The 24,025-nt window shown below is 38.1% G+C and overlaps 2 protein-coding genes across 4 annotated transcripts; one reads left to right on the top strand and one right to left on the bottom strand.

The window, feature by feature from the left end:
• The first annotated feature begins 5,295 nt into the window (after positions 1-5,295).
• LOC115675350 (uncharacterized) lies at positions 5,296-7,990 on the top strand. 2 transcript variants are annotated; one of them, XM_056303638.1, is made up of 6 exons: positions 5,296-5,604; positions 6,596-6,687; positions 6,808-6,886; positions 6,991-7,085; positions 7,286-7,371; positions 7,453-7,990. In XM_056303638.1, the coding sequence occupies exons 1-6, from the start codon at positions 5,424-5,426 to the stop codon at positions 7,541-7,543; spliced, it is 624 nt and encodes a 207-aa protein (XP_056159613.1). In that variant the 5' UTR covers positions 5,296-5,423; the 3' UTR covers positions 7,544-7,990. The 2 variants fall into 2 exon arrangements, with proteins under 2 accessions (XP_056159613.1, XP_030453819.1); XM_030597959.2 differs by having other exon boundaries at positions 5,301-5,604; positions 7,286-7,381.
• An 874-nt stretch (positions 7,991-8,864) lies between these two features.
• On the bottom strand, positions 8,865-22,251 carry LOC115675330 (ras-related protein RABC2a-like). Of its 2 annotated transcripts, XM_030597935.2 has the most exons (7): positions 22,245-22,251; positions 12,808-13,081; positions 12,244-12,312; positions 11,996-12,061; positions 10,886-11,007; positions 10,436-10,564; positions 8,865-9,331 (listed from the first exon to the last, which is right to left on the bottom strand). In XM_030597935.2, exons 2-7 carry the CDS (start codon positions 12,941-12,943, stop codon positions 9,218-9,220), a joined length of 636 nt encoding a protein of 211 aa, XP_030453795.1. In that variant the 5' UTR covers positions 12,944-13,081; positions 22,245-22,251; the 3' UTR covers positions 8,865-9,217. The 2 variants fall into 2 exon arrangements, with proteins under 2 accessions (XP_030453795.1, XP_056159612.1); XM_056303637.1 differs by lacking the exons at positions 11,996-12,061; positions 22,245-22,251 and having other exon boundaries at positions 12,808-13,175.
• Positions 22,252-24,025: the final 1,774 nt, after the last annotated feature.

Genomic DNA, 24,025 nt, shown 5'->3' with positions numbered 1-24,025 from the left:
CCACGAGCATTTCTCACATCCATTATTTATTTTCTCAATATATTAGATATTTTAATTACTAGGAACGACGGTTAAATATAACATACATCTTTGTTGCTCTTTTCTTTTTATTGCAATTTCCAGGATTTTTTCCTATATTCTTTTCTAACAAACGTAAAAGGACAGATTAAATCGTTTTCTTCCAATTAAAGAATTCCTTCCTTCTATAATATTTCACTCTCTAATTATAATCCCCAGATCCTTGGACACTTATGGTATCAGAGCCAGGGGGTTGATAAAGATATTCTTTATAATTTCATTCTCAGTAAAGACGATTTCCTTCGTGGAGATCTTTTCAAGTGATTTCCGGATGTGTTCCAAGCAGTAAAGCCCAGTGGGGTAGTAAGATCGTTGGTAAGCATCGACGAAATCTATTGAAAAGAAGAAAGTAGTCTTTTGAAATGAACTTATTAAGGAGATCTGAGTCTTCTTCTAGTTCTTTATCACAAATGTCCTCAGATCAAGGACCAATAAATAGAGAAGAAATTAATATAGAAGATTTCAATAAATCTATTGAAAATTGGTTTATTCCAAAAGTCAAGTTGGATAAAATTTATGAACATTCTAAATTTAGACTCTTTGGAAACAATGATTATGTCATTGTTACTGAAGAAAGAGATATTCCACTTTCTAACTCCTTTGCTTCAATACAACTTTTGAATAAGGATTCTATAAAAAAGCATTCCTAGAAATGGAACTACATGCACATAGGATTGGTACAGGTCGGTGCAAAACCCCTTACCAAAGAAGGATTAGATACTTCCTTACTCCTTGTTTTAAGAGATGCTAGACTTTTAAAATATGAAGAATCTATTCTTGGTGCTGTCGAGACCAGTCTTTGCAGCGGACCAATTCATTTTGATAGTCATCCTGGTCTTACAGTCTCTCTCAAAGACAAGAATATTTTAAAATCTCTTACTCTTCAAATAAAAACTCATAATTATTCCATAGCTGAAGGTTCTATTCCCATAGCTCTTATCTACAGAGTTTATTACAAAGTAATGAATTCTGCCTTCGGAAGCAAAGCTTTCAAGCTTAATTCCAATAGAGAAACTCTTCTTTTGCAAACTGATATTTCAAAAGCAAATGTTACCATTCCCAGGACCATTCCTTGGAATCAGATAACCCTTCCTGATCAATGGGAATTAGAAAACCGAATTCCCCAGCCAATCATTCAAAATTCTGATCCTACCAATATCGTTCAACACCCTGAAGGAAGAGTAACTATTCAATTTTCCAGAAGATCTATAGATATTCCTAGAAGGTCTTGCGACATTAGATCAATTCCTTCTTGGCATTCTACTTCTTCTCGAAGGTCAGTAGATAATATTCCTTTGAATATCCCTTTGAATAATACTGAGGAAGCATCTGCTAGTGCTCCTCCTCTTCCAAACATCAGTGGTATAGATAACAGGTCCGGAATTTCCAGGCCAGTTTATCAAAATACTCCCGATTTCCCTGATCCAACTCCTTCCGAAATGGAAGATCCTGAAATCAATGTTTTGGAAATAGCCTTTGAACCTGACAGAATCATTTTGAATAAAGAATTCAATTCTTTTGAAAATAAACATATCAGAGAATGGTTCTTTGCAAATTTTCAAAAACAAGCACTCGAAATCAAAAAGGAATATTATGATTACATGTACCTACATGAAATCCAAGTATTCTTCTTTGATTGGTTTGAAAATGAATTTCTAAAAGAAAAACAGGTTTTTGTCTTAGATCAATTTTATAAATGGAGATTAGACGATGGCCATATCATCGAATCTAATCATCCTCCCCTTAGAAAAATCAAACTTGAACATCAAGAAACAGAAATAATTGCTTCTCCTTTCAAAACTGCCTCTGAAATAGATGGCATTGGTATTAAGAAGATTGTTGAACAAAACAACTTTTCTAATCAACATCTTCATACCATAGGAAGGCAGCTTGATCGAATTGAGAATCTTACTCAAAATAGTTTCTCATCTTCTTCTATAACAATTCCAAAAAAGGATTTAAAACCTCCTCTCTTTAGGAATTTTGAAATTCCAAAAAATCCTAGTCTTGATTTTGCTAAAGCCTTAGAGGATAGGAGGAGACTCCTCAAAGGAAAAACAATTTTAATTCCTAAAAATCCCATAATTTTGGATACCCCTTTAATACAAAATTTGAGTGTCAAGGATACTCCGGATCGCATTGAGCCTTCTAATCAAATCAATCTTTTAGATAAGTCCGATACCGAATCCCTTCTAGAAATAAATCGTATCACTTGGAAGGATCCTCAGAAGTTATATTACTCTCGTGCGACTCCCCCTGATATTCTCACAGAAGAAACCTTTTCTAGAGTCCAGAACAAATATTCTTCTGATGCTATCTATGAATGGAATATAGATGGTGTTTCCGAGCAAAACCTTATTAATATTCTGACTCAGATGGTCATGCTTGCTAATACTTATAAGACCATCCCTGATACATCCGATCATTCTGTTGCATATCTTTTAATAGCCGGATTTACAGGCCAGCTTAAAGGATGGTGGGATAACTACCTGAATGATGAGCAAAGGTCTCAAATTTTAAATGCCTTTAAACTCGACCCTTTTGGTCAAAATATTCTTGATGAAGATGATCAACCTATCCAAGATGCTGTTAATACTTTGATATTCTCTATATCCCAACATTTTCTAGGAGATTCTTCTCATATTCTCGATAAAAATCAAGATCTTTTATCTAATATGAAATGTAGATATTTAGGAGAATTCAGAGAATATAAAGAAATATTTTTGCAAAGAGTTTTCCAAAGAACAGACTGCAATCAGTCTTTTTGGAAAGAAAAATTTCTTGCCGGTTTACCAAAACTCATAGGAGAACAAGTTCGTGGTAAGATAAGAGAAGAATATGAAAATCAAATTCCATATGACCTTCTTTCTTATGGTGAACTAATTTCTTATATTTATAAAATAGGAACACAATTATGCACTAACATTCGTCTCCAAAAACAAATCAAGAAAGAACAAAAACTTTCTAAAAAAAGGACTAGGAGATTTTTGTGCCCAATATGATCCATCTTTTGAATCTTTTGAAAAATCCAAATGTTCAGGAAAATGCCCTTCTAAACAAAAGGATAAAAAGAAGTTTTATAAGAAGCCTTATAAGAAGAAGTTTGATAAAAAGTTTTCTAAGAAAAAAGAAAATGATGATTTTAATAAAACTAAAAAACCCAAAAGGGATTTTAAAAATATCACTTGCTATAACTGTGGCAAGAAAGGCCACACCTCTCGATTTTGCAAACTCAGCAAAAAGGTTAATGAGTTAGATTTAGATGAAGAAACTATTAATCAACTCAATCAATTAATGATTAAAACTGATAATAGTTCTTCTGATGAATCTAGTTTTGAAAAAGGTTTGCAAATTTGCGATTTAGAAACCTCTTCATCATCAAGTTCAGAAAGTGAAGATGAAGAAGCCACCAGTTTTGAAATAAATGTTTTGACAAAAGAAGAACAAATTCTTCTACAAACTTTTGATGAGATATCTGACCCTGAAACAAAGATTAAATATTTGAATAAATTTCAAAATCCCAAATCAGTTTCTAAAACCACTTTTCAAACTGATAATCCTTACAATATTTCAACCATTCTTGGCAAAACCAAAAAAGCAAATTTTAAACCTGTTTCTATAAGTGACCTAACTCAAGAGATCAATAAACAAAAACAAGAAATCCAGGATCTCAAGGCTACTCTGATAATTGTGCAAAAAGACATTTTGAATATTAAAATGAAAAATTTAAGAGGAAAACAAAAAGAAGAAGATTTTGAAGAAAATATCCCTCAACCTCCTTCTTCTGATACAAACTTCCTTTTAATGCTTTCTGAAATTACCACTAGAAAGTGGATTATCAATATTTCTATCAGAATCCAAAATGAAATTATTTTGGAAACTTCAGCCCTTTTTGATACTGGTGCAGACCTCAATTGTATAAAAGAAGGTCTTATTCCAACCAAATATTTTGAGAAAACTTCCCAGTCTCTCAAATCAGCATCCGGGGATAGACTAATGATTAATTACAAAATTCTTGAAGCCGAGATTGTGAAAGACCAAATTTCTTTCAAAACTCCCTTTCTACTTGTTAAAAATATCAAACAAAATATTATTTTGGGGTCACCTTTTATCAATTTACTTCAGCCTTTTAGAGTTTCTGAAAAAGGAATTGAAACTGAAACCTTGGGCAAGAGAATTTGCTTTGATTTCATTTCAAAACCCCAAACCAGAAATTTGAATACTCTTCAAGAACATTCCATTTCTGAGATAAATTGCATAATTCAAGATAAAGAAACTCATCTTCAGTTTCTTAAAGAAGACCTTGAATACAAGAGGATTGACAAAAATCTCTCTGAAGCAAACCTTCAGAAAAAGATTTCCAATCTTGATAATCAAATCAAAAATTCCATATGTTCTAATATTCCCAATGCTTTCTGGTCTCGTAAATGTCACATAGTTGATTTACCTTATGAACCAGGATTTTGAGAAAAGGATATTCCTACTAAAGCTAGACCTTCTCAAATGAATCACGAAGTTCTAAATTTCTGCCAAAAAGAAATACAGGAACTTCTTGAGAAGAAGCTTATTAGGAAAAGCCAGTCTCCTTGGAGTTGCTCTGCTTTTTATGTCAACAAAAATGCTGAACTAGAAAGAGGAGTTCCAAGATTGGTAATAAATTATAAGCCCTTGAATACAGTTTTAAAATGGATAAGATATCCAATTCCTAATAAAAAGTATTTGTTAAATAGGCTTTGTAATGCAAAGATCTTTTCTAAATTTGATATGAAATCAGGCTTCTGGCAAATTCAAATTAGTGAAAAGGACAGATATAAAACAGCCATTCTGTGACGGATATATATATAAGCAAATTTACAAGCTGAATCGCAATAGCCATATCTTAAAAGAAGCATTTAGATAGAATCGATCTAGAATGATCATGAATTATCGAATTCAAATTCAAGGCTTGAGATCTCATTCGACCTTAGAGTGACTTGGTTCGCGATCAATTCAAGATTGACATACTCTCTGATACGAAGAGACGGGTTCTTTGATCCGCATGGATAAACCATCCAGCTTGGACATGCGAGTCCCACGTGAAACCCACCAATCGAAAGCCGTTCGGGCAACAAACCCTAAACCCTGTCCTCGAACGACCAATCCAATTAGGCCCAACTTGGTCATTTAGGACCAATAAACCTGGCCCAAAATAACAAAAGTGAACAAGATATTTAGGCAATGGGAAGGGGAGATGTCCGGGTGCTCCTCTTGTCTTCCCCATTGAAGAAGAGAAGAGAGCTCTTGTCTGTCTGACTTGTAGAAAGCAGCAAAGCTTCCCCCACCCCGAGGGAAGCGGAAGAAGAGGGATGGCGGTTCCGGGGAGGCGCAACGGGCTCATGGAGGACGACGAGAACGAGGACGACCAGAACGACGCCCTCTTCGAACAGGAAGGTCTGCTCGAGCCCGACTCCTACACTCCTCCTCACCTCCGCGACCTCTCCATCGCCGTCCAGGACGGCGACGTCGACGCCCTCCGCCTCGCTCTCGGTCTCTCTCTCCCTCTCTCTCTCTCTTCCAAATTGGGTTGTTCGCATGGATATGTCGGTTGACTTAGATTTTTTGGTCTTTCCACTTCTTGGGTTTTGTTTTTTCAATTAGGTTTTTTCAATTGCTAAGGGTAATTGATGAATTTGTTCTTTTGTTGCTCAATCGATTCTGGAAATCACGCAATTCGTTTTCCAGCAATTGCAGTGAATTAGTTTCAGTAGTTCATTCTAAGCAAATTTCCATAGATCGATAAGTGTGTCCACGAACCATGTTTTCATTGAAACCCAAGGTCCATCGTACTTTTGCGAAGATGCAAATCGTCATGCTATGTAGATTGGAGGGGGTTTGGTGGTTGCGGTGTTGTGTGTCGGAGTTGGATGCACCGGCGAGAATAGCGCGGGCAAGAGCAGTGTGGCAAAAAGGCTGCTGTAGGTATTAGTTGATGACGTTGCGCCCTGGGATGAGAAAACAATCGGTCCGCAGAAATGCAGTCCAGAAACATGCCTTGCTAGTTATGGCAAAGACGCCATCCATAGGCTTTGAAGTTCAGCAGTCGATGTTTGGAGGTGATGGCAATATCGGTTGCTGTTGGTTGCAGTGTCAGTATAAACTAACATTAAAAAGATCTTGAAAAGGTTTAGGAAGAAATTCTTTAGCCGAAGCAATGATGTTCTTGCTGTGAAAAGTTATTCGCGATTTACAGATCAAAAAGCAGTTATAATTGTCGGGGAATTAGTGGTGCAGCTGTTTTTTTATGCACGGTGCTCTAGGATCAGGCCTTATAGATGAGCTAATTCAGACAAATTTACCCATGTTCTTCTGAAGCTGCGGTTCTAGTCTGCGGGTAGATGTGATAGATCATGTGATTATAATTACTTGTCATTTGTGTTATTGTGATCTTATTCCTGCGGGCGGTTCTGAAGGAACTACTTGATCATTATACTGGTGTTTGAAAGCCTCCTAGCTGAATGTTTTTCACATTTATGTATAGACAACTTAAATGGCAGTATCGACGAGCCAGTGGAAGATGGTGATACAGCTTTGCATCTGGCTTGCCTATATGGACATCTACCTTGTGTGCAGGTCAAAAAGAAAAAGTTCCATTTCTGTCAATCGGTTTTAAATCTTTTTATGTGTACCTTATCTTTCTGTTGTCCATCGTTTCCTTGAGTTCCTTAAGCTGAAATTAGTCTGCTTATGTAGTTACTTTTGGAAAGAGGCGCTTGCTTGGAAGCTAAGGATGAAGATGGGGCAATTCCTCTTCATGATGCTTGTGCTGGGGGTAGAATGATGTCCCAATATGCATTTACAACAGTTCTCCATGAACTTTTCTGGACTTGTTATTATACTTGTTTATCCGTGGTACCTTTCTTTCTAATGGTCCAGGATATGTCGACATAGTTCAGTTTTTACTTAACAGAGCAAGGAATAGAGAATGTGTGAAAAGGATGTTGGAGACAAACGATGACGAAGGAGATACAGTAAGCTCAAATCAACTAGAAACTTTGTTTTGCATGATGTCTTTGAACATAAAATTGCTGAGGCAAACTTTAGATCTCCATTCTCGACCAAAAAATAATAATTCGTGTGCTGCAATGCTTTCTTATCATAGTAAGAAATGATTGATAACAATTGTTATAAAATAAGAACTCAGAGAACCTGCTGTACTTTTTTTCTGCAGCCTCTTCATCATGCTGCTAGAGGTGAACATGTGGACATTATAAGAATATTGCTTGCTACTGGAGCTGATCCCACAAAGACAAACATGTATGGGAAGGTATGTACCTACACGACTATTCCACTTGCATTCCTCTCCCTCAATGTGTTTCTGATATTATTTATTTCCAGACCCCTGGTGAGCTACCTGATCCGGACACCGAAGCTAAACGAATTTTGGAAGCTGCTGGTGTCACTACGAGTTGTCAGTAGTTTCTTGTGATTCTTCATCAATTTTTGATTTATTATGGCTGTGGTGATTAAGGTTGTCAGGATTCTTCCTTAGGCTTAGCTGATTTTGTTATTGGGTCAATGAGAGTAATGGCTCATGCCTGGAGGTCCTTTCTTCTGTATATGTATCTCAGTAAGTGAGGCTTAGGTTTTTCTGCCATTTTCTGGCTAGAGCATGCATGCTTCGTGCTATTCACTCATATAATCTCATTTACCTTCCTTGGTGTTCATGTGGGGTTCAGACCTTCTGCTTGATTCAGGTTTGTTGTGGTGGTGTGTAATTTCCATACCCTAGGATAGCCAGTTTTCTAATAGAAAAGATGATCTATCATAACTGTAATTTGCAATCTTCCGTGGCTCAGGGTTGTGCCGATTTTGTTATTTAACAATCCCTTCAGATTGTTGAATGAAATCCGCTTCCGATGAGAATTTCCTTTTCTTTTCGACTGTTGTTTATTCTAGATTCCTGGGGGGCGAAAAATTTCTCTGATTGTTACTATACTATCTTTGCAATATAGTGCGCATGCTAATTTATCTTTCTCGACGAGTGTTCCACGGCTTTTTGTTGTGAATTGCCGAGAAAACTAATCCAAATTCTATGAGCTCTTTAGTTTGAATGCTTTGCAAAAACTTGGTTATTATAATCTCGGGTTCAAAACTGTTCTCACATCTAAGTTTCTGATATACGAACGATTGCAATAGTGCATTTCCAATATTTAGAAAAACTTTACCGAAGGAATAATCTGCATAGATCTTCCTAATGTACAAGTAGGTCCAAGGCCAAGATACTGATTATCATTATTACATCTGCCTCCAAAACTTCATATTTATCGATATTCAATTTATTCATCTGATGTAATTGCCAAACAAGCTTTGTGCAAATATTGCACAAATTCGGTTCCTGTTTCTGATCTTTCGGAGTCGGAGGTCATAGGTGAACCGGGAACCGGCCGACCTTGGTTCGGTTCCCTAGTGCAATGCCCTTTTATTTTTCACCCCTTATGCATTGAGTTCTGGGAATACTCCATTCATAGTAGAGGAAGATCCAACTTTGCAATCAATTGTTAAGACCAACAGGACTTTAGTGGATCTTGAATGTATTCATGCGAAAAGGGAGAAATAACCATTTTCTTTGGCAATCTTGACAATTCCCGAAATCCGTCGTCGCCATTTAGATCGAAAAACTTAGATTATTTGTAGATTAGTCAATGGTTTGTAACTTAATTCTTGCACGAGATGAGTGGAAGGAAGAAGGCAAATGCCGAAAGGCTTCTCAGCTTTATTCAGGGCAGGAAAGGCATGAGACCTTTGCATTGAATGTAAAAGAATTTATACATACAATATACTTGTTCCAGGGGCATGTCGCATAACCACGATCCAGTGAGACAATAATGTACACGAGCTAACACACGAACCAGAGTCGGGCATCAATAGAACGACGGCACAACTAAAGCCACTCCACGACGGCAGGGTTAAATTACAAGAGAAGAAGAGGATCAAACATGAAAAAGAAAAAGGCAAAAGAAAAGCAGCAATCATTTACATAATCAGATCATAACACGGCCAAGAGTGAATCTGAAGATTTCTTTCCACTCAAGTTGCTCGATTTTTCACCTTCCATTGGAGCGCAACTAAAGCTTCGGCACCGGATCTATTACCATGCGGCCTACTGAGAACAACAACTGCCATTAGCAGGTGCTCGGTGTTCGTGTTTCTGCTTCAAGATGTTTCTCTTTCCAGCAGTTGATCCTTCTTCCAAGAGACTGGGAATCTCCATAATCTGGCAAGTGGAAGATAACAACATATTGAAATCAGATGTTAGTCCCACCAGAGGTTCATGTGTCCGTCAACAGTCAGTTGTCTACTGTTATGTGCTGCACAAGATTTATCTGGTTGCCTTAGATGCGCATGTCTCGCTCCGTGGACAACTCTGAGGGTGCTCAAGGAATCGTTTTTCCTTAAGTGAACGATGATAATCCGCTTAAGATGCATGGAAAGACAAGATTTTATTTCCCGTTGAGGATCAAATTTTAACTCAACTTTTTTTTTGGTCAAAAAATTTAAACTTAATTGATGAGCTACAAATCTTGTAATTCACTCTTGAATACTATAAGAGATCGGACGAGACAAAGATAAGTAAGTCAAATGTTGTGACAAAACTCCATCTACATAGGCACGAAATTTGGGATTATTGGTTGGCTGATCAGCAACGCTGTTTTCAGCACATCAACCAACAAAATAACTGTTCAAGCTCAATGGTAGCAGACACCGCTCATGCACGCAAAGACACTTAGCAAAACACGTGCGCTCTCACATTTAGACATTATCCATAATAGTGCACAAAAACAAGCTGTGACTACAGGAGAAATTAGACCAACTAAGCGCAAACCCAAAAATATTATCTCCCTAATCATTTCTTTACAAGAGGAGTTTCCAGCTGTTCCCACATTCACTTTTCACAGACTTGACACGCGTGAAATTGGGAATCTATGGTAAGCAGTATCTTTCACAGAGACAGCTCCTCAAACCCAGTTACTGCAGTTATACTGGATCTTTCACATTTAGAAGCTTTCACAGCGAAGCTAGATAGGATATAAGGTGAAAACGACAAGTCAACATGACTGTTTTTTTTTTTTTTGGTCAAAAACCCGACTGTTTGAAAAACCATTGGTTTTGCATATTTACTTAAAAAGGACATGATATTCAGGGTCACCAAAAGGCGATATCATGCAAATATATTGCAGCAACGCTGCAGTGAATTGGTATCAACAAACAAGAAGGAAACAAAAGTGAATTTGTAATAGTTGTAAATAAAAGTTTATTTTCCAGCTTGACACATTAGATATACAAATGACAAGCATATGGAAGATATCAGGAGGAGTACCTTTAAGGCCAGTTTTTCAAAGCACTGCTCCACGTTCTCTCTAGTTTTTGCACTACATTCTAGGAATAAGCACCCAAGTTCTTTCGCCAGAGCGATTCCCTCCTCTGTACTCACAGCCTTTTCAGAATCCTGAAGGCACACAGTGAACAGATAAATAGTTAAAGATATACCTGCATTGGATTGACTAATGGCATCTATATATGAATATTGCAGATCAAGGAAAATGGAAAGCCACAAAGCAAAGATCAGAGGTCTCTTAAACAAGAAGTCCAATGATTCAATGTTAGTGCTAGAGGGTTTCCACCCCTGTTTGTCATTGAACTCTTTATTTCATTTACATGCATATGAAACACAATGTATATGTTAAAGGAATCAATATGAGAAGCACATTCATTCCATGATATTGATGTTGCGAAAACTAAAGGAGACAGATGAAGTTTCAGAATTTACCTTGTCAACTTTATTCCCGACAAGCATCTTAACACAATTTTGACTAGTAGAATGGAGTTCCACTTCTTTTGCCCATACATTGGATAAGTTTGCAAAGGTCTCTTTCCTTGTCACGTCATAAACTAAGCCAAAGAGAAAAAAAGTCGACAAGAATCAGGATAGATCTACGTGAGAGGCTGCAAAAGTCAATGGAGTGCATCGTTTCTTCATACCACATCTAAGAGCATTTTCATAGGCCAAGATCTAAATTTGACTCAACTTTGAGCAGTAGAGAAGAAGATAACCAGCGAGTAAAAACCAAGAAAATAAGAGAGATAGAAAACCAAAAACGAATTATTGTAATAAAAAAAGCTTTCACTGATCAAACAGCGTCGCCAGCTACACTATATATATCTCTAAACAGCCATGTGTCATCTCATCAATTGGCCAGCTACTAGAAGTGCAAAACATATATAAAGGTATAAACTAGAGCGTAGACAATATATCGATACATTTGTACGATTCGAAGCATCCTTCCTTCACCAAATCTAAATTGCATATCTTCTTTATACTAACTGTCACATCCATCCATCTATTCTAGCAAAAAAAACTGTCACATCCATCTGATGATACTACACTATCTAATAGCTATTTCATCAACAGCCTCCCTTTCTATTTTCCCAATTTGGCATTGATGAGGCCATTTCTGGATCTCAAATCCATGAATTTCACTCAAGTCTTCCTAACCCACCCTGATAGGCAGCGCCTAACGCTGCAGAGCACATTGTCATTTAGCAGAAGAGAAGGACTCTAATAGAGCTAATTATAGAAAAAAATTATACGACGCTGGACTGCCAATAGTAATCCGTAAACATTAGTGAGGAACAAGTAAATGGGCTTGTCTTTCCCACATCAAGCATGTAGCAGTGAAGGCCATTTTTTCCATGATTATGATGACAGGCATCAATGCAGAGGGAGGACATGTTTCCGGCATTTTGGTGCTTTTGACAATTACATGGTACATACAACAATAATTTGTGTTGTAGCAACAATATAACACATCCCGAGATGCAATCAGGCCGTTATTTGCGTGTTTAGTTGATCACACAGGAATTTCTATCTATGGCATACCAAGAATGATTCCATGGGCATTTCTGTAGTATGAGCTTGTCAATGTTCTGAACTTCTCCTGTCCAGCTGCAATAGAAATTAATATTTTGACAAGATATTCACCATCATGATGTTGTGACCGAACTTTGAATTGAATCTTGAAGAGAAATCAAAGAACACCACAATCACAATATCGTCTGTCCATGTTAGACGGTAACACTGACTCTGAGTAAAAAGCTAATATCTATCGAGCATTCGAGTTTAATTACCAGTGTCCCAAATTGTCAGCTTTAGTCTCTTCCCACCAACTGTGAGCAACTTTATCTTGAAATCAACACCTGTCCGAATTTCACTCAAGACATAAGATATTATCAACTCCTGACGATCTCAAACCACTACTAATCACCCCACCAGCAATGCTAGACCAAAAACTACAGCAAATCACCACGAAATCGCCGCAAAAGTGGATAAAACAGGAAAACTGGCTAGTCACATTCTTGAGGTCGTAAGCACAGAAGCCAACCAACTTAAGAAATCTGAGGCAAAAATGGGAGCTTTTATGGGATCTTATATTAGGCAACACCAGTTAAAAACTAGCACTGAGCGTGCACTCGCTCAAAGTTTTGAAATTTAGCCATAGATCCAACTTCTCTGTTGCTAACAACTGAAGCCAACAGGTTACATCATCAATCCATCAGAATTTTAGTCTCAAGATGGCATGTTGAAGTGATGACACCGAAGCTCCATTGCCCATAAATTTTCTCATGGACATCGAAAAAGATTGAGAAATCAAGAGACGAAAGCAGATAACTTTTTTCTCTTTAAGGGAGTACCAATGGTTGGGGCGAGATCTTCAGCAGAAGAAGAGATGAAGCTGACAAGAAGGCTGCTTTTGCCGACGCCAGAGTCTCCGATCAGCAAGATCTTGAACGACAGATCATGGCCACTACTTTGCCCTGAAGAACCCATTATCGTTTTGCATCCAAAAGCAACCTCAAACGACGACAAGAGAGCCCCCTCTGCAAATCCCCTGTTGCCTTCGAATGGTGATGCGTGTTCTTGAATTTGCGTGTATGAATTTCTTCTCTCTGTTGTCTCTCTCTCTCTCTCTCTCTCTCTCCCTTTGCGTCTTTGGCTCTAGTAGAGTGAGAAGCAATGCAATGAGAGAGAGAGAGAGAGAGAGAGAGAGAGAGAAGGCGAGGGGGCATCAAATGCTGCCTTAGTGAGAGAAGCTAAAGAAAACGGCTAGACCAAACTGAGACCGCCTGACAACGTTAACGTATTATTCTTTCCTTTACTTTTCTTACGGTCTTTGAGGTCGTTGAAGGACATACGAGAGACTCGGGAAAAATTCTTGCATGGTTATGGCCATAAAGAAGATCCCTAAGACTTCTCCTCATCGAGAAGTTATTCTCTTAAAGTACTTTTTTTTTGGTCGAATTTACTTAAATACCTTTATAAACTATTTCATTAACCCAATTATGCAAAATCTATAATGCATTGTGTCTCTTTATTTTTATTTTTTTTTGGTCGGACATGTCTCGCCATGGATGACCAAGAGAATGTGCAAATATAGTTATTCAAATTCAGACTTTGAGCGAAAAAAAAAAATGATCGCTTTTGCTATTGGAGCAGCCTCTTGGAATTATTATCTAGTGGAATTCATTCCATCATTTGATAAAAGGATGTTCATTAAGGTTAATCACTTTTAAAGTCACTACAGAGTTTTTTTTCTTTGCTTAAACTGAGAAAAAATCTGTAAATATTGAGTTGATCATGTTGTGTCGGTTCGGGATCGAATTTATCTCGATAAAGAGAATAATTGTCACCTTGCTATTTTGATTAACAAGTCTGTTTAAGACACTTGTTAAGTAACTAAATAAAAAAAAACTGTTGATATTTAATGTATTCGTCATCTTAACCAACTGTTTTTAATGGGAAATTCTTTATTGTATTTAACATTATTTGTTGCCCTTTGTCCCTGACACACTACCCCATGCCCATGAATGGCTGCTGCTTTATAAGCTTTTCAGAGGAGTTCCAAGGCTCTCCTAAGTATGAATATCACCACAAGCATCATTACAACATAGCCCACCAAAAATTTCAAATTTATCGTCCTACTTCTTCCCTGGCTTGCCATCAAAAGCAACATTCTGGAGCTTGATCAGCCAACCAACATCATCATTTTGTTAACACTTAATAAAATAAGATCTGATTCACCAGTCCACCTTTCATTTTTTCAATTTCTTTATTCTGGGGTCCCTTCTGTATGCAATGATGCATGTGTGAGTTCCTCCTTTTCCGATGAGGGTACATACCCGGAGCACTTCTTTTCTTGTATCTTTTTTTAGGGTTTTTCTTTTCTTTTTTGGGTCAGGGTCAAAGGAGCACTTCGAGCATGTGGGATAGTATTCATGTGTTAGCTAGTTGTTGTGTCTTCTGACGACCAGTGATCACCGACCAACATGTGGGATTGTGTCCATGCCTCAGTGATCGTTTTCTAAGTTTTGTCTCTGCTCTCACTGACGATTCTTCTCATGTTCATGCTATGTTAACTCACGTTACCTCATCACATGCAAATTTTTTCTGGACATATATGCTCCTAGACCACTGCCCATGTGTGCAGCAAGCGTCCCACGGATTATTTAAATTATGGAGTACCCAACGAATCGCCGAATCTATAAATGCCCTCATCCATACCAATTCATCGAAACGAGTGAAATCCATCTGTGCGCAACTTAATCGCAACACTCGTTGCTGAGGCCTTGGACAATTGGACCGTCTACAATCTCGTTATAAAACGTGTCGACCCCATTCTCTTTGTTCTTTCTATATGGGCATGAGTGCAGAAGTTCGGTGATCCGAAAGCCTAGGGAAGATCACGCAAGTCTATGAATCGATTAAGTTCATGAATATTTAACTTGTGTAGGTGGCCTCGATCTAGATGAGATTGCACGCAATGATTCGGGCAAACAATGTCCAATTTTTTACTTAGAAATTTAGTGACAGCTCGCCTAGTTATGCCAATCTCGGGGGTTAAACTTATTGCCATAAACAGGTGCAACAACCAGAGTACTAAAGACCGAAAGAGACATGACAATAGCAGAAATCAAGGAAGCTAGAGGACAAGGAGGGAAAAGGTTATTGGGTCGTCGCGTTGCGAGAGTCATGTGGACTCTTTTGACTCGAGCAGTGGAGGAGAGGGGCACATGCGAGGGCAAATGCTTGGCCCCGACCGTCGGGTCAAGTGGCGTTGTCGATGGTTTTTAAAAGAATCTGAGTGTTGGGTCGAGATGGCAAAGCTTCATTTAAGTGCTAGAGAACACAAGACCGATCTCACTCCATGTTGGCGAATAGTCAACATTAGGACATTGCCATTGCTTGTATGCTTGTATCCTTGTATTCTCTGGCCTCTCTCTCTCTCTCTCTCGGAAACTTCTCTTTGGCTTCTCATTGGTAAAGTTGTGTAATGTTGATTGATTTTGATATTTAGCACTTAATTTAGATGGATTTGCAAAATTGTGATGTCAACCGGGCACGGCCTTGAAATAACATTGCCCCTTTTCCTTCCACAAAAGATCAACTGTTTGCAGGGTACGAAAAATATTTCCATCGTTAACAAAAGGTGTTTAAGCATAAATTACTGTTAATAATGAGAAAATTTTTCATTGACTTATCTTTTCAAGCAATAAAAACAATTAAATTAACAAATGTTTTCTAAAAGTTGCCAATTTTCAACGAATAACCGAGTCAGTAAGGTGACATCTTGGATTAGCAGCTTCCACACATCAGATCGCTAAATTTATCTTTATAACCAATATAAAAGAAGCCATTCACACTAGAACCAGGAAATTTATGAAAAATTACTTTCTCATTAATAGCTTGACTTCAAAGATTGAGTCATACTTGAAGTGTTACCGTTTTAAGACTCAAAACCAACTTGGCTTCCTCTAGAACTAACTAAATAATTTACACAATTGGAATTTGTTAAATAAACAAGGATGCGCCACCGAGACGCCCAACATCTTGTTGGCGCATTGGACCACAGTTGGATGCTTGGTAGTCTAGCCAGGTAGATGGTCTCCGAGAACCCAGGATTGATCCTTGAGGCCTCAAGTGTAGAAATATGTAATAGGAGAGGCAAAAGGAGTATGGAAAATTTGAACTCGGAATATCCTGCTCTTGTACCATGTGAGATTTTGTGAAACAACAACCAACTGTTTTAAAAGCTTAAACCGATAGATAAATACATGGCTTACTATTTTAATACTCTGTTCTAGTCCTAACTCTGTGTTCTTGCAATTCGGACCATTCCGTGCATCGATTCAAGTCTGGTCTTCACCAATCATGCTCAAACTAAAGATAAAATATCGGCATGCGTAACCTTACTTGCATAGAATAAGATAAAATACGTTAATCATGACTAATCATAATATCATTTCTATAGTTAGATTATTTGAAGAAGTTAGATGTAATGAAAGCCTTCGTTTTGTTAAGAGGCGGTTAAATCGATTACATCTCTATGTAGTAGGAGAGGACGAGGGTCCAAATAGGAGACTCCATGATACTGTTGGAGGATAAAGTGGCTGATCCAAGAGCAATTGGTCAGTTATTTTATGGCCTGAATACCCTAGACCCCAACTTTAGATTCAGTCTTAATTCTATCCTAATTTGTTTTCGTTGTACAAAAAACCTCCAACTTTAGGTCTAGTCCTAATTCTACCATAAATATTTTTTTCGTCTCATAAAAAACCATCAATTTTTACTTAAGTCCAAAATATGCCCCTGTTAACCCTGCATCCAAAATTCTCTTGACAAACCGAGAGATGGCAAACTCATGAGCATGAGTTGTTCGAGTGTCCCGAGCTGAGTGTCTCCAGCGCGAGCTCTTCGATCACGAGAGATGAAAGACTCTTGACCACAGGAGATTGAAGACTAAGCGCAAAATCGAAGATCCCGAAGCAAGATGAAAGGAAGACTCTATTGAGAGTAAGACCAATTCAAGAAAGCCAACCATAATTACTCTAATTATTACCCAAATTTCAAATACAATAAGACGTCGCTTGGGCTGACATTGAAACTTATCTTCAAAAGTGTATTGAGCGCAAGCTCTCCAATCGCGAGAGATGGAAGACTCCCAAACACGAGAGGTTGAAGACTGAGTGCAAAATCAAAGATCACGAAGCAAGATAAAAGGAATACTCTCTTAAGAGTAAGAGCAATTGAAGAAAGCCAACCATAATTACTCCAAATTTTACCCAAATTTTAGATCCAATAATACGTCGTTTGGGCTAACATGAAAATTCGTCTTCAAAAGTGTCTCGAGCACAAGCTCTTCGATCGCAAAATATGGAAGACTCCTGAGCACGAGAGGTTGAAGACTGAGTGCAAAATCAAAGATGCTGGAGCAAGATGAAATGAATACTCTCTTAAGAGTAAGAGCATTTGAAGAAAGCCAACCATAATTACTCCAATTTTTACCCAAATTTTAGATCCAATAATAAGTCGTTTGGGCTGACATGAAAATTCATCTCTAAAAAACATCTTCTTGGATATTAAATTTGGGAAAAAACTAAAGTAATAATGTAGAAATGCCACATCACTAAGGGCGATTTTGGATGGAAGGTTAACGGAGGCAGATATGAAACTCAAGTAAAAATTGATAATTTTTTATAAGACAAAAAAAAGTTTATAATAAAATTGGGTCTGAAGCTAAAATTGGAGTTTTTTTTAGGGTATTAGCAGTTATCTTATTTCTCTATGTTTTTCATTTTTGGATGACTTGGACGTCGCCCGACTAATTCTGCGATCCATGAACTCTATGTTAGTCCATTGTCAGTTAGGTCGCCCGCTTCGCCTAGGCGGGTGGCCCATAAGAAATTGGTAGCACCCTGCGGATAGCATCTTTTTTGTCTCTCAATTTGATCCCTAGTATTACCAAGATATTTTTACAACACGTCTGGTTGTACTAGTTTGCAGTATAATCCCTATTACCGTCAAAGCTATAATAGCTATTACATGATCCCTCTGTAATACCTATTACAGTCTTGTAGTAATAACTATTCTCAAAATATTGCATTTTTTCTTTCACTCACTTTATCGACGTTACATTGCAATAATTATAACTAAATTTACTATTACATTACATTAATTCTATATTAATCGCAGTCATTAATTAAGAATTTAATGATAAGTAAATAATTGATTTGATAAATTGTGGTGTCTTGGCAACATCGAAAGTTATTCATAATATAATAACTAGCATAATATTAGTTGTTTAGCATTACCGAATGATTATCAAAATTTTCGTAGTTGAATATTATGTTGTTCACAGTATGATGATTAACTTACTAATTAAATTAAATCCGTCCTTCACTTTTCCCTTTTCTCTTTAGGATTCTCTCCTCTTTCCCTACTATCTTCACACAACTTTCTTCTTCAATCTCCATGGAGGAGAGGGTTTAAATCAGATCTCTCCCTCTCCTCCCTTTTTCCTTTTCCTTTGGCTGATTTGGTTCTCTGTTATCTTTTTCTTGCTTTCCTTCCGTTTTGAGGAGCTTTTTCTCTTCTGATCTAGTCTAGATCTAGAAGTTTCTCTCTCGTTTCGAGAAGATTTCTATCCCGATCTAGTTTAGATTTTGGTTTTTTTGGGCGGATATGATTTTGAGGTTTCGCTTTCCTCGAATTTCATTGGTGTGCAAGTCTAGTTTCGAAGGACATCAGAGGAATTTCGTGAAAGTTTCGCTCTTACAGGTGTCAGATCTGTGCGCGTTCAACCTTGTTATTTTGCACAGCAATAGTGTTGGGGACGCGCACCACTGAAAGGTAAAGCTATAGCAACAGATGGAGATTTCAGTGTATGCTCATTACTAAAGACAAGTTCGGTGATTGGCCGTCGATCTTGTTTTGAAGAAGTCGTAGATCTGCTCTTTAAGCGTGTGACCTATAACCTCGTTCTGATAATTCATCTTTTTATTTGAAATTTGTTTTGTTGTCTTGGTTTGCAGTTAGACTGCATATCTCTATTATATAATAGTGGAAAAGAATAAAATGTTTCTTTGATAAAAAAAATTACTAATTATTGTTCATACTTTTTATATAATGATGTAACATGTTAAATATCACCACACATTATGTCACTAATTTTAATCATCATCATACATGAGTTATTAAATAATAGATAAAATCGTATGCATATATTTGCAATATCTCAATATTATATATGGAGTATTATACGATGTCGGCTATTACAGTGATAATTACAATAGTATGATATTTATTTTACATTAATCACATGTTATGTGCTAAAACTTTAAGAACTTATGATTAACTACTAAATTGATCATGATTAATTCCTCTACAATTCTGATTTTAAGGGCATATTGGGTATTTTGATGCTATATGGAAGCAAACAATGTAACATATATTATATTACTTGAATTAAATAGTGCAGTACTTATCACAACTCTATTTCATTAGAACTTTATCTTATACTTAGCTCAAGAGATTGATGGAATATTTTGTTAGTATGATGCTTTCTCAATCAATATATGGTTCCTTCGGACAAGTGACGGAAAAAGGAACATCTCCATGGATCAGATGCCGGAGAAAAGTTATCACTTGGAGCGGAAACCAAACGCAGGTACTTGTCCTTTGGATTATTATAAAATATATATTGGGAAAAATGAAAGGTACGAGATAATTAATAAAAGTGACCAAATTATCAACACGTCCTCGAGGCTAAAAAAATTTCAACTCATCGTCCATTCATGGAATCACGGGCAAAGTTTTCATCATCCATAAATGTAGCTAATTCCCTTAACGAATAGTAAATATTATTAGTTCGATCTAGATTTCACGGTGGACAAAAACGTACTCTACTCATTCGATAAATGAAAACGTGAATCGAAACGATAATTATCGGTCTGAAGTTAAAGTTTTCTTTGGGTCTAATGCTGGTGCTATGAACGTTTTCTGGAAATTGATTTCCCATCTGCTGTAGCATGTATTGCAGTGCAAATCTCAGTGAATCCCTGAAGTGTGGGGGGAAAGGTTAAGGATCCATCGCCATCACAAACCCAAAGGGGCAGAGGCAGAAGTGAATTGATGATGAGTGGTGCATCATTTTCATGGCGGGTCAGGTGTGGGGCTGGTGGGAACCCACGGCCCATGATTGTCCAGATAAATTTGTGCTGTTGTATGAGGGTGATGGGAAGAATTCGTGTCTGAATTGCTCTTTCTTGTGCCTAGAACTTCTCAAAGGAGGGAGCTTTTCAAACCCTTCTCTAGAGAGCGACCTGCACTGAAAATGATGAGTTTTTAGAACTCTGCTTAAATCAATCTTTACCAGAAGGTATTCTCTCTGACTTAGAGAGCTCTCATACTGACCCTTGAGAACTGCCACTCAAACTCTCCTCAATTGATGCTCAAAACTGAGAAGAAAGATCTTGTATAGCTCGAAATTGTTGAAAAACATAATCTTCATTCACTTAATCAGATTACATCATCTATATATATATAGTGAGCATTAGGGCTCACTAATTATGGAGAAGACTAAACTACCCTTTTAACACTCCCCCTCAAGTTGGGGCATAAACATCAAAGAGCCCCAACTTGTTACACAAAGTAATCACTCTATTACCTTGCAATGACTTAGTGAAAAGATCAGCAAGTTGGTCTTCAGTCCGTGTGTATTGAAGTGTTATTTCCTTGTTTTGAATATTTTCTCGCACAAAATGGCAATCCACTTCAATATGCTTCGTGCGCTCATGAAAAACTGGATTTGAAGCGATATGCATAGCAGACTGGTTATCACAACACAGAACTGAGGGAGCTGAAGATGACATACTAAGTTCGGATGATAACATCCTCAACCAAATCAACTCACTAGTCACATGAGCCATGGCCCGATATTCCGTCTCAGCACTTGATCGAGATACCACCTGTTGTTTCTTACTTTTCCAACTCACAAGATTGCCTCCCAAGAATACACAATAGCTAGAAGTTGATCGCCTATCAAAAGGACAACCAGCCCAATCAGCATCAGAGTAGCCAATAACATCAAGGTGTCCATGATTCTTGAACAATATCCCTTTACCTGGTGCTCCCTTCAAGTATTTAATTATACGTAGAACTGCCTCCCAATGTGTAGTACGAGGAGTACTCATAAATTGACTAACAACACTAACCGCAAAAGAGATATCTGGTCGAGTAACAGTTAAATAATTGAGCTTACCCACCAGTCTCCGATACTTACTTGGATCATGAAGTAATTCACCATGTTCTACATCAAGCTTCACATTAGGATCCATCAGAGTATTAATAGGCTTCGCTCCAAGAAAACCAACCTCACTAAGAATATCCAGTACATATTTCCGCTGTGATAATGAGATACCATCACGTGAGTAAGCCACCTCAATGCCCAAGAAATACCGCAAACAACCTATATCTTTTGTGCTAAACTCTGCCTGTAAAAACTGTTTCAATTTGTTTATGCCCACAGAATCACTACCAGTAATGATAATATCATCTACATACACAACCAGGAGAACACACCCAGCAGGGGAAGTAGAGCTAAATACAGAGTGATCTACAGTACAACGTCGCAAACCAAATCTAATAACTGCATCACTGAAACAACCAAACCAGGCACGAGGAGACTGTTTCAATCCATATAATGCCTTGCGTAGACGACAAACACTGGTAGACTCCCCTTGAGCAACGAACCCCGGGGGTTGCTCCATATATATCTCCTCAACCAAGTCCCCATGAAGAAAGGCATTCTTGACATCAAGTTGGTGAAGAGTCCAACCATAATGGACAGCAAGAGAGATAAAAACACGAACGGAAGGTATCTTTGCTACAGGAGAGAATGTATCATCATAATCAACTCCATATGTCTTGGTGTAACCTTTGGCAACGAGGCGTGCCTTCAGACGTTCAACAGTGCCATCTGGTTGAAACTTCACTGTGAAAACTCAACGGCACCCCACAGCCTGTTTCCCAGCAAGTAACGATGTAAGTTGCCATGTCTCATTATCCTGTAGTGCCTGCATTTCATCCTCCATAGCCTGTCGCCAACCTGGATGAGCAAGAGCCTCTGCAACAGTACTTGGCACAGATACAGCAGATAAAGAAGCAACAAACAAGGAATATGTAGGAGAAAGATAATCGTAGGATAAAAACTGAGAAAGATGGTAACGAGTATGTGTATGATAAGACAAACCACTATAGGGAGTAAACCGAGGATTGGGTTGACCAACACAAGAACGTGTTCCTTTGCGCAATGCAATGGGAATGTCATTGGTAGAATCAGGCTCAGAAGCAACTGGTGGATCAGAAGACTGGACATTGACCGATGGAGAATCATGCATATCCAATGCTGGCGGCGACTGTACTACCTCACGTTGAACAGACCGGCGCCGTTGATAGGTCTTGTCAGCGAACTGAAAACTAGGCGATGACATTGATGACTTAGGCATATTCGCCAAGGGAATAGGCGGTAATGGAGCCATAATCGAAGATGGAACATCTTCAGAAGGACCTGCTATAGAAGAGTAATATGACTGATCCTCGAAAAAGGTTACATCTGCTGAGACATACAATCGCCGACTCACTGGACTATAACACTTATACCCTTTCTGAGTTCGAGAATACCCAAGAAACACACACTTGTCAGCTCGTGGATCGAGCTTATCATGATCAGGAGCAAGATGATGCACAAAACAGACACACCCAAACACACGAAGTGGTAAAGTAAAAAGTGGACTTGTAGGATGAATAGTGGAGAACGATATGCCCCCATGAAGCACTGAGGATGGAAGGCGATTTATGAGATAGCATGCTGTAAGAACAGCATGCCCCCAGTACATTTTGGGGAGGTTCATATGAAAAAGGAGGCAACGAGCCACATCCAAGAGATGACGATTTTTTCGTTCAGCCACCCCATTCTGTTGGGGGGTATAGGGACAAGAAGTACGATGTAGAATCCCATGAGATATAAGAAATGATTGAAAACCAGAGGAAATAGCCATGTATTCTTTGGCATTATCAGAACGCAAACATTTAATAGAAACATGATATTGATTGAGAATTTCAAAGTAAAACATACGGAAACAAGAAAAAACTTCAGTTCGATCTTTTATTAAATATAACCACGTCATTCGGGAATAATCATCCACGAATGTAACAAAATATTTATAACCAGACATATCACTGACACGACACGGTCCCCAAACATCAGAATGGATCAACTCAAAAGGACTTGACACACGACGCTGGACACGAGAAGGAAACGACACCCGATGGTGTTTGCCAAATTGGCAAGCATCACACTGGATAGGACTCATAGACTCTGAAATAGGTGAAAAATGACGAAGAATGTCAGGTGGTGGATGACCCCATACGACAATGCATCTGAAATAAGTCGGAAGCAGTTTTCTTCTGAACAGCCGCAGCAATGAGGTCTTTGTTCAGGTAGTACAGCCCATTGGACTCATGTCCGCCACCAATCATCCGTCTGGTCCTCAGATCCTCAAAGATGCAACGAGTGGAAGTACACATTACAGAACAATTCAAATCTCTAGTAAGAGAACTAACAGAGAGCAAGTTATATGAAAAAGCTGGCAAATGGTAAACAGATGAAAGAGTAAGAGAGTGACCCAAGGTTGCATTCCCTTGACCAGTGATATGGGATTGTGAACCATCAACAAGTGTAACGGAACTAGGTGACATAAAAGTAATATCAGACAACAACTTAGAATTACCGGTCATATGATTTGTGGCACCAGAGTCTACGACCCAGGAAGTGGGCGCAGAAGAGAGTAAACAGGACGGAATACCTGAAGAAGTCTGTGCCAAAGTAGCAGTAGGAGTAGAGGAATCCACCACCTGGTTGTGACGCACTAAGGACTCGTACTCGGCGCGAGTCAGCATAATTGTACTAGGTAACTCTTGTGACTGATCAGGAACCTTCTGTACTGGAGATTCTACTGCTTCGGCATAAGCAGCCCGTGGACGAAGCTCAGGGTGTAGGGTATAGCAATAAGGCTC

Source organism: Syzygium oleosum, unplaced genomic scaffold (genome assembly GCF_021117445.2).
Source record: "Syzygium oleosum isolate NSW1041296 unplaced genomic scaffold, Sole_v2.1 Sole_v2.28, whole genome shotgun sequence".
Classification (NCBI taxonomy): Eukaryota; Viridiplantae; Streptophyta; class Magnoliopsida; order Myrtales; family Myrtaceae; genus Syzygium; species Syzygium oleosum.
This window is presented reverse-complemented; position numbering and strand designations above follow the sequence as displayed.

Coding starts and splice junctions, on each gene's coding strand:
- LOC115675330 (XM_030597935.2), bottom strand. CDS start 12,943: ATGGGTTCTTCAGGGCAAAGTAGTGGCCATGATCTGTCGTTCAAGATC. Junction 12,313..12,807: donor AGATCTCGCCCCAACCATTG/GTACTCCCTTAA, acceptor AAATTCGGACAG/GTGTTGATTTCAAGATAAAG. Junction 9,332..10,435: donor TTGAAAAACTGGCCTTAAAG/GTACTCCTCCTG, acceptor TCCACTTGCCAG/ATTATGGAGATTCCCAGTCT.
- LOC115675350 (XM_056303638.1), top strand. CDS start 5,424: ATGGCGGTTCCGGGGAGGCGCAACGGGCTCATGGAGGACGACGAGAAC. Junction 5,605..6,595: donor CGCCCTCCGCCTCGCTCTCG/GTCTCTCTCTCC, acceptor ATTTATGTATAG/ACAACTTAAATGGCAGTATC. Junction 7,086..7,285: donor ACGATGACGAAGGAGATACA/GTAAGCTCAAAT, acceptor TTTTTTCTGCAG/CCTCTTCATCATGCTGCTAG.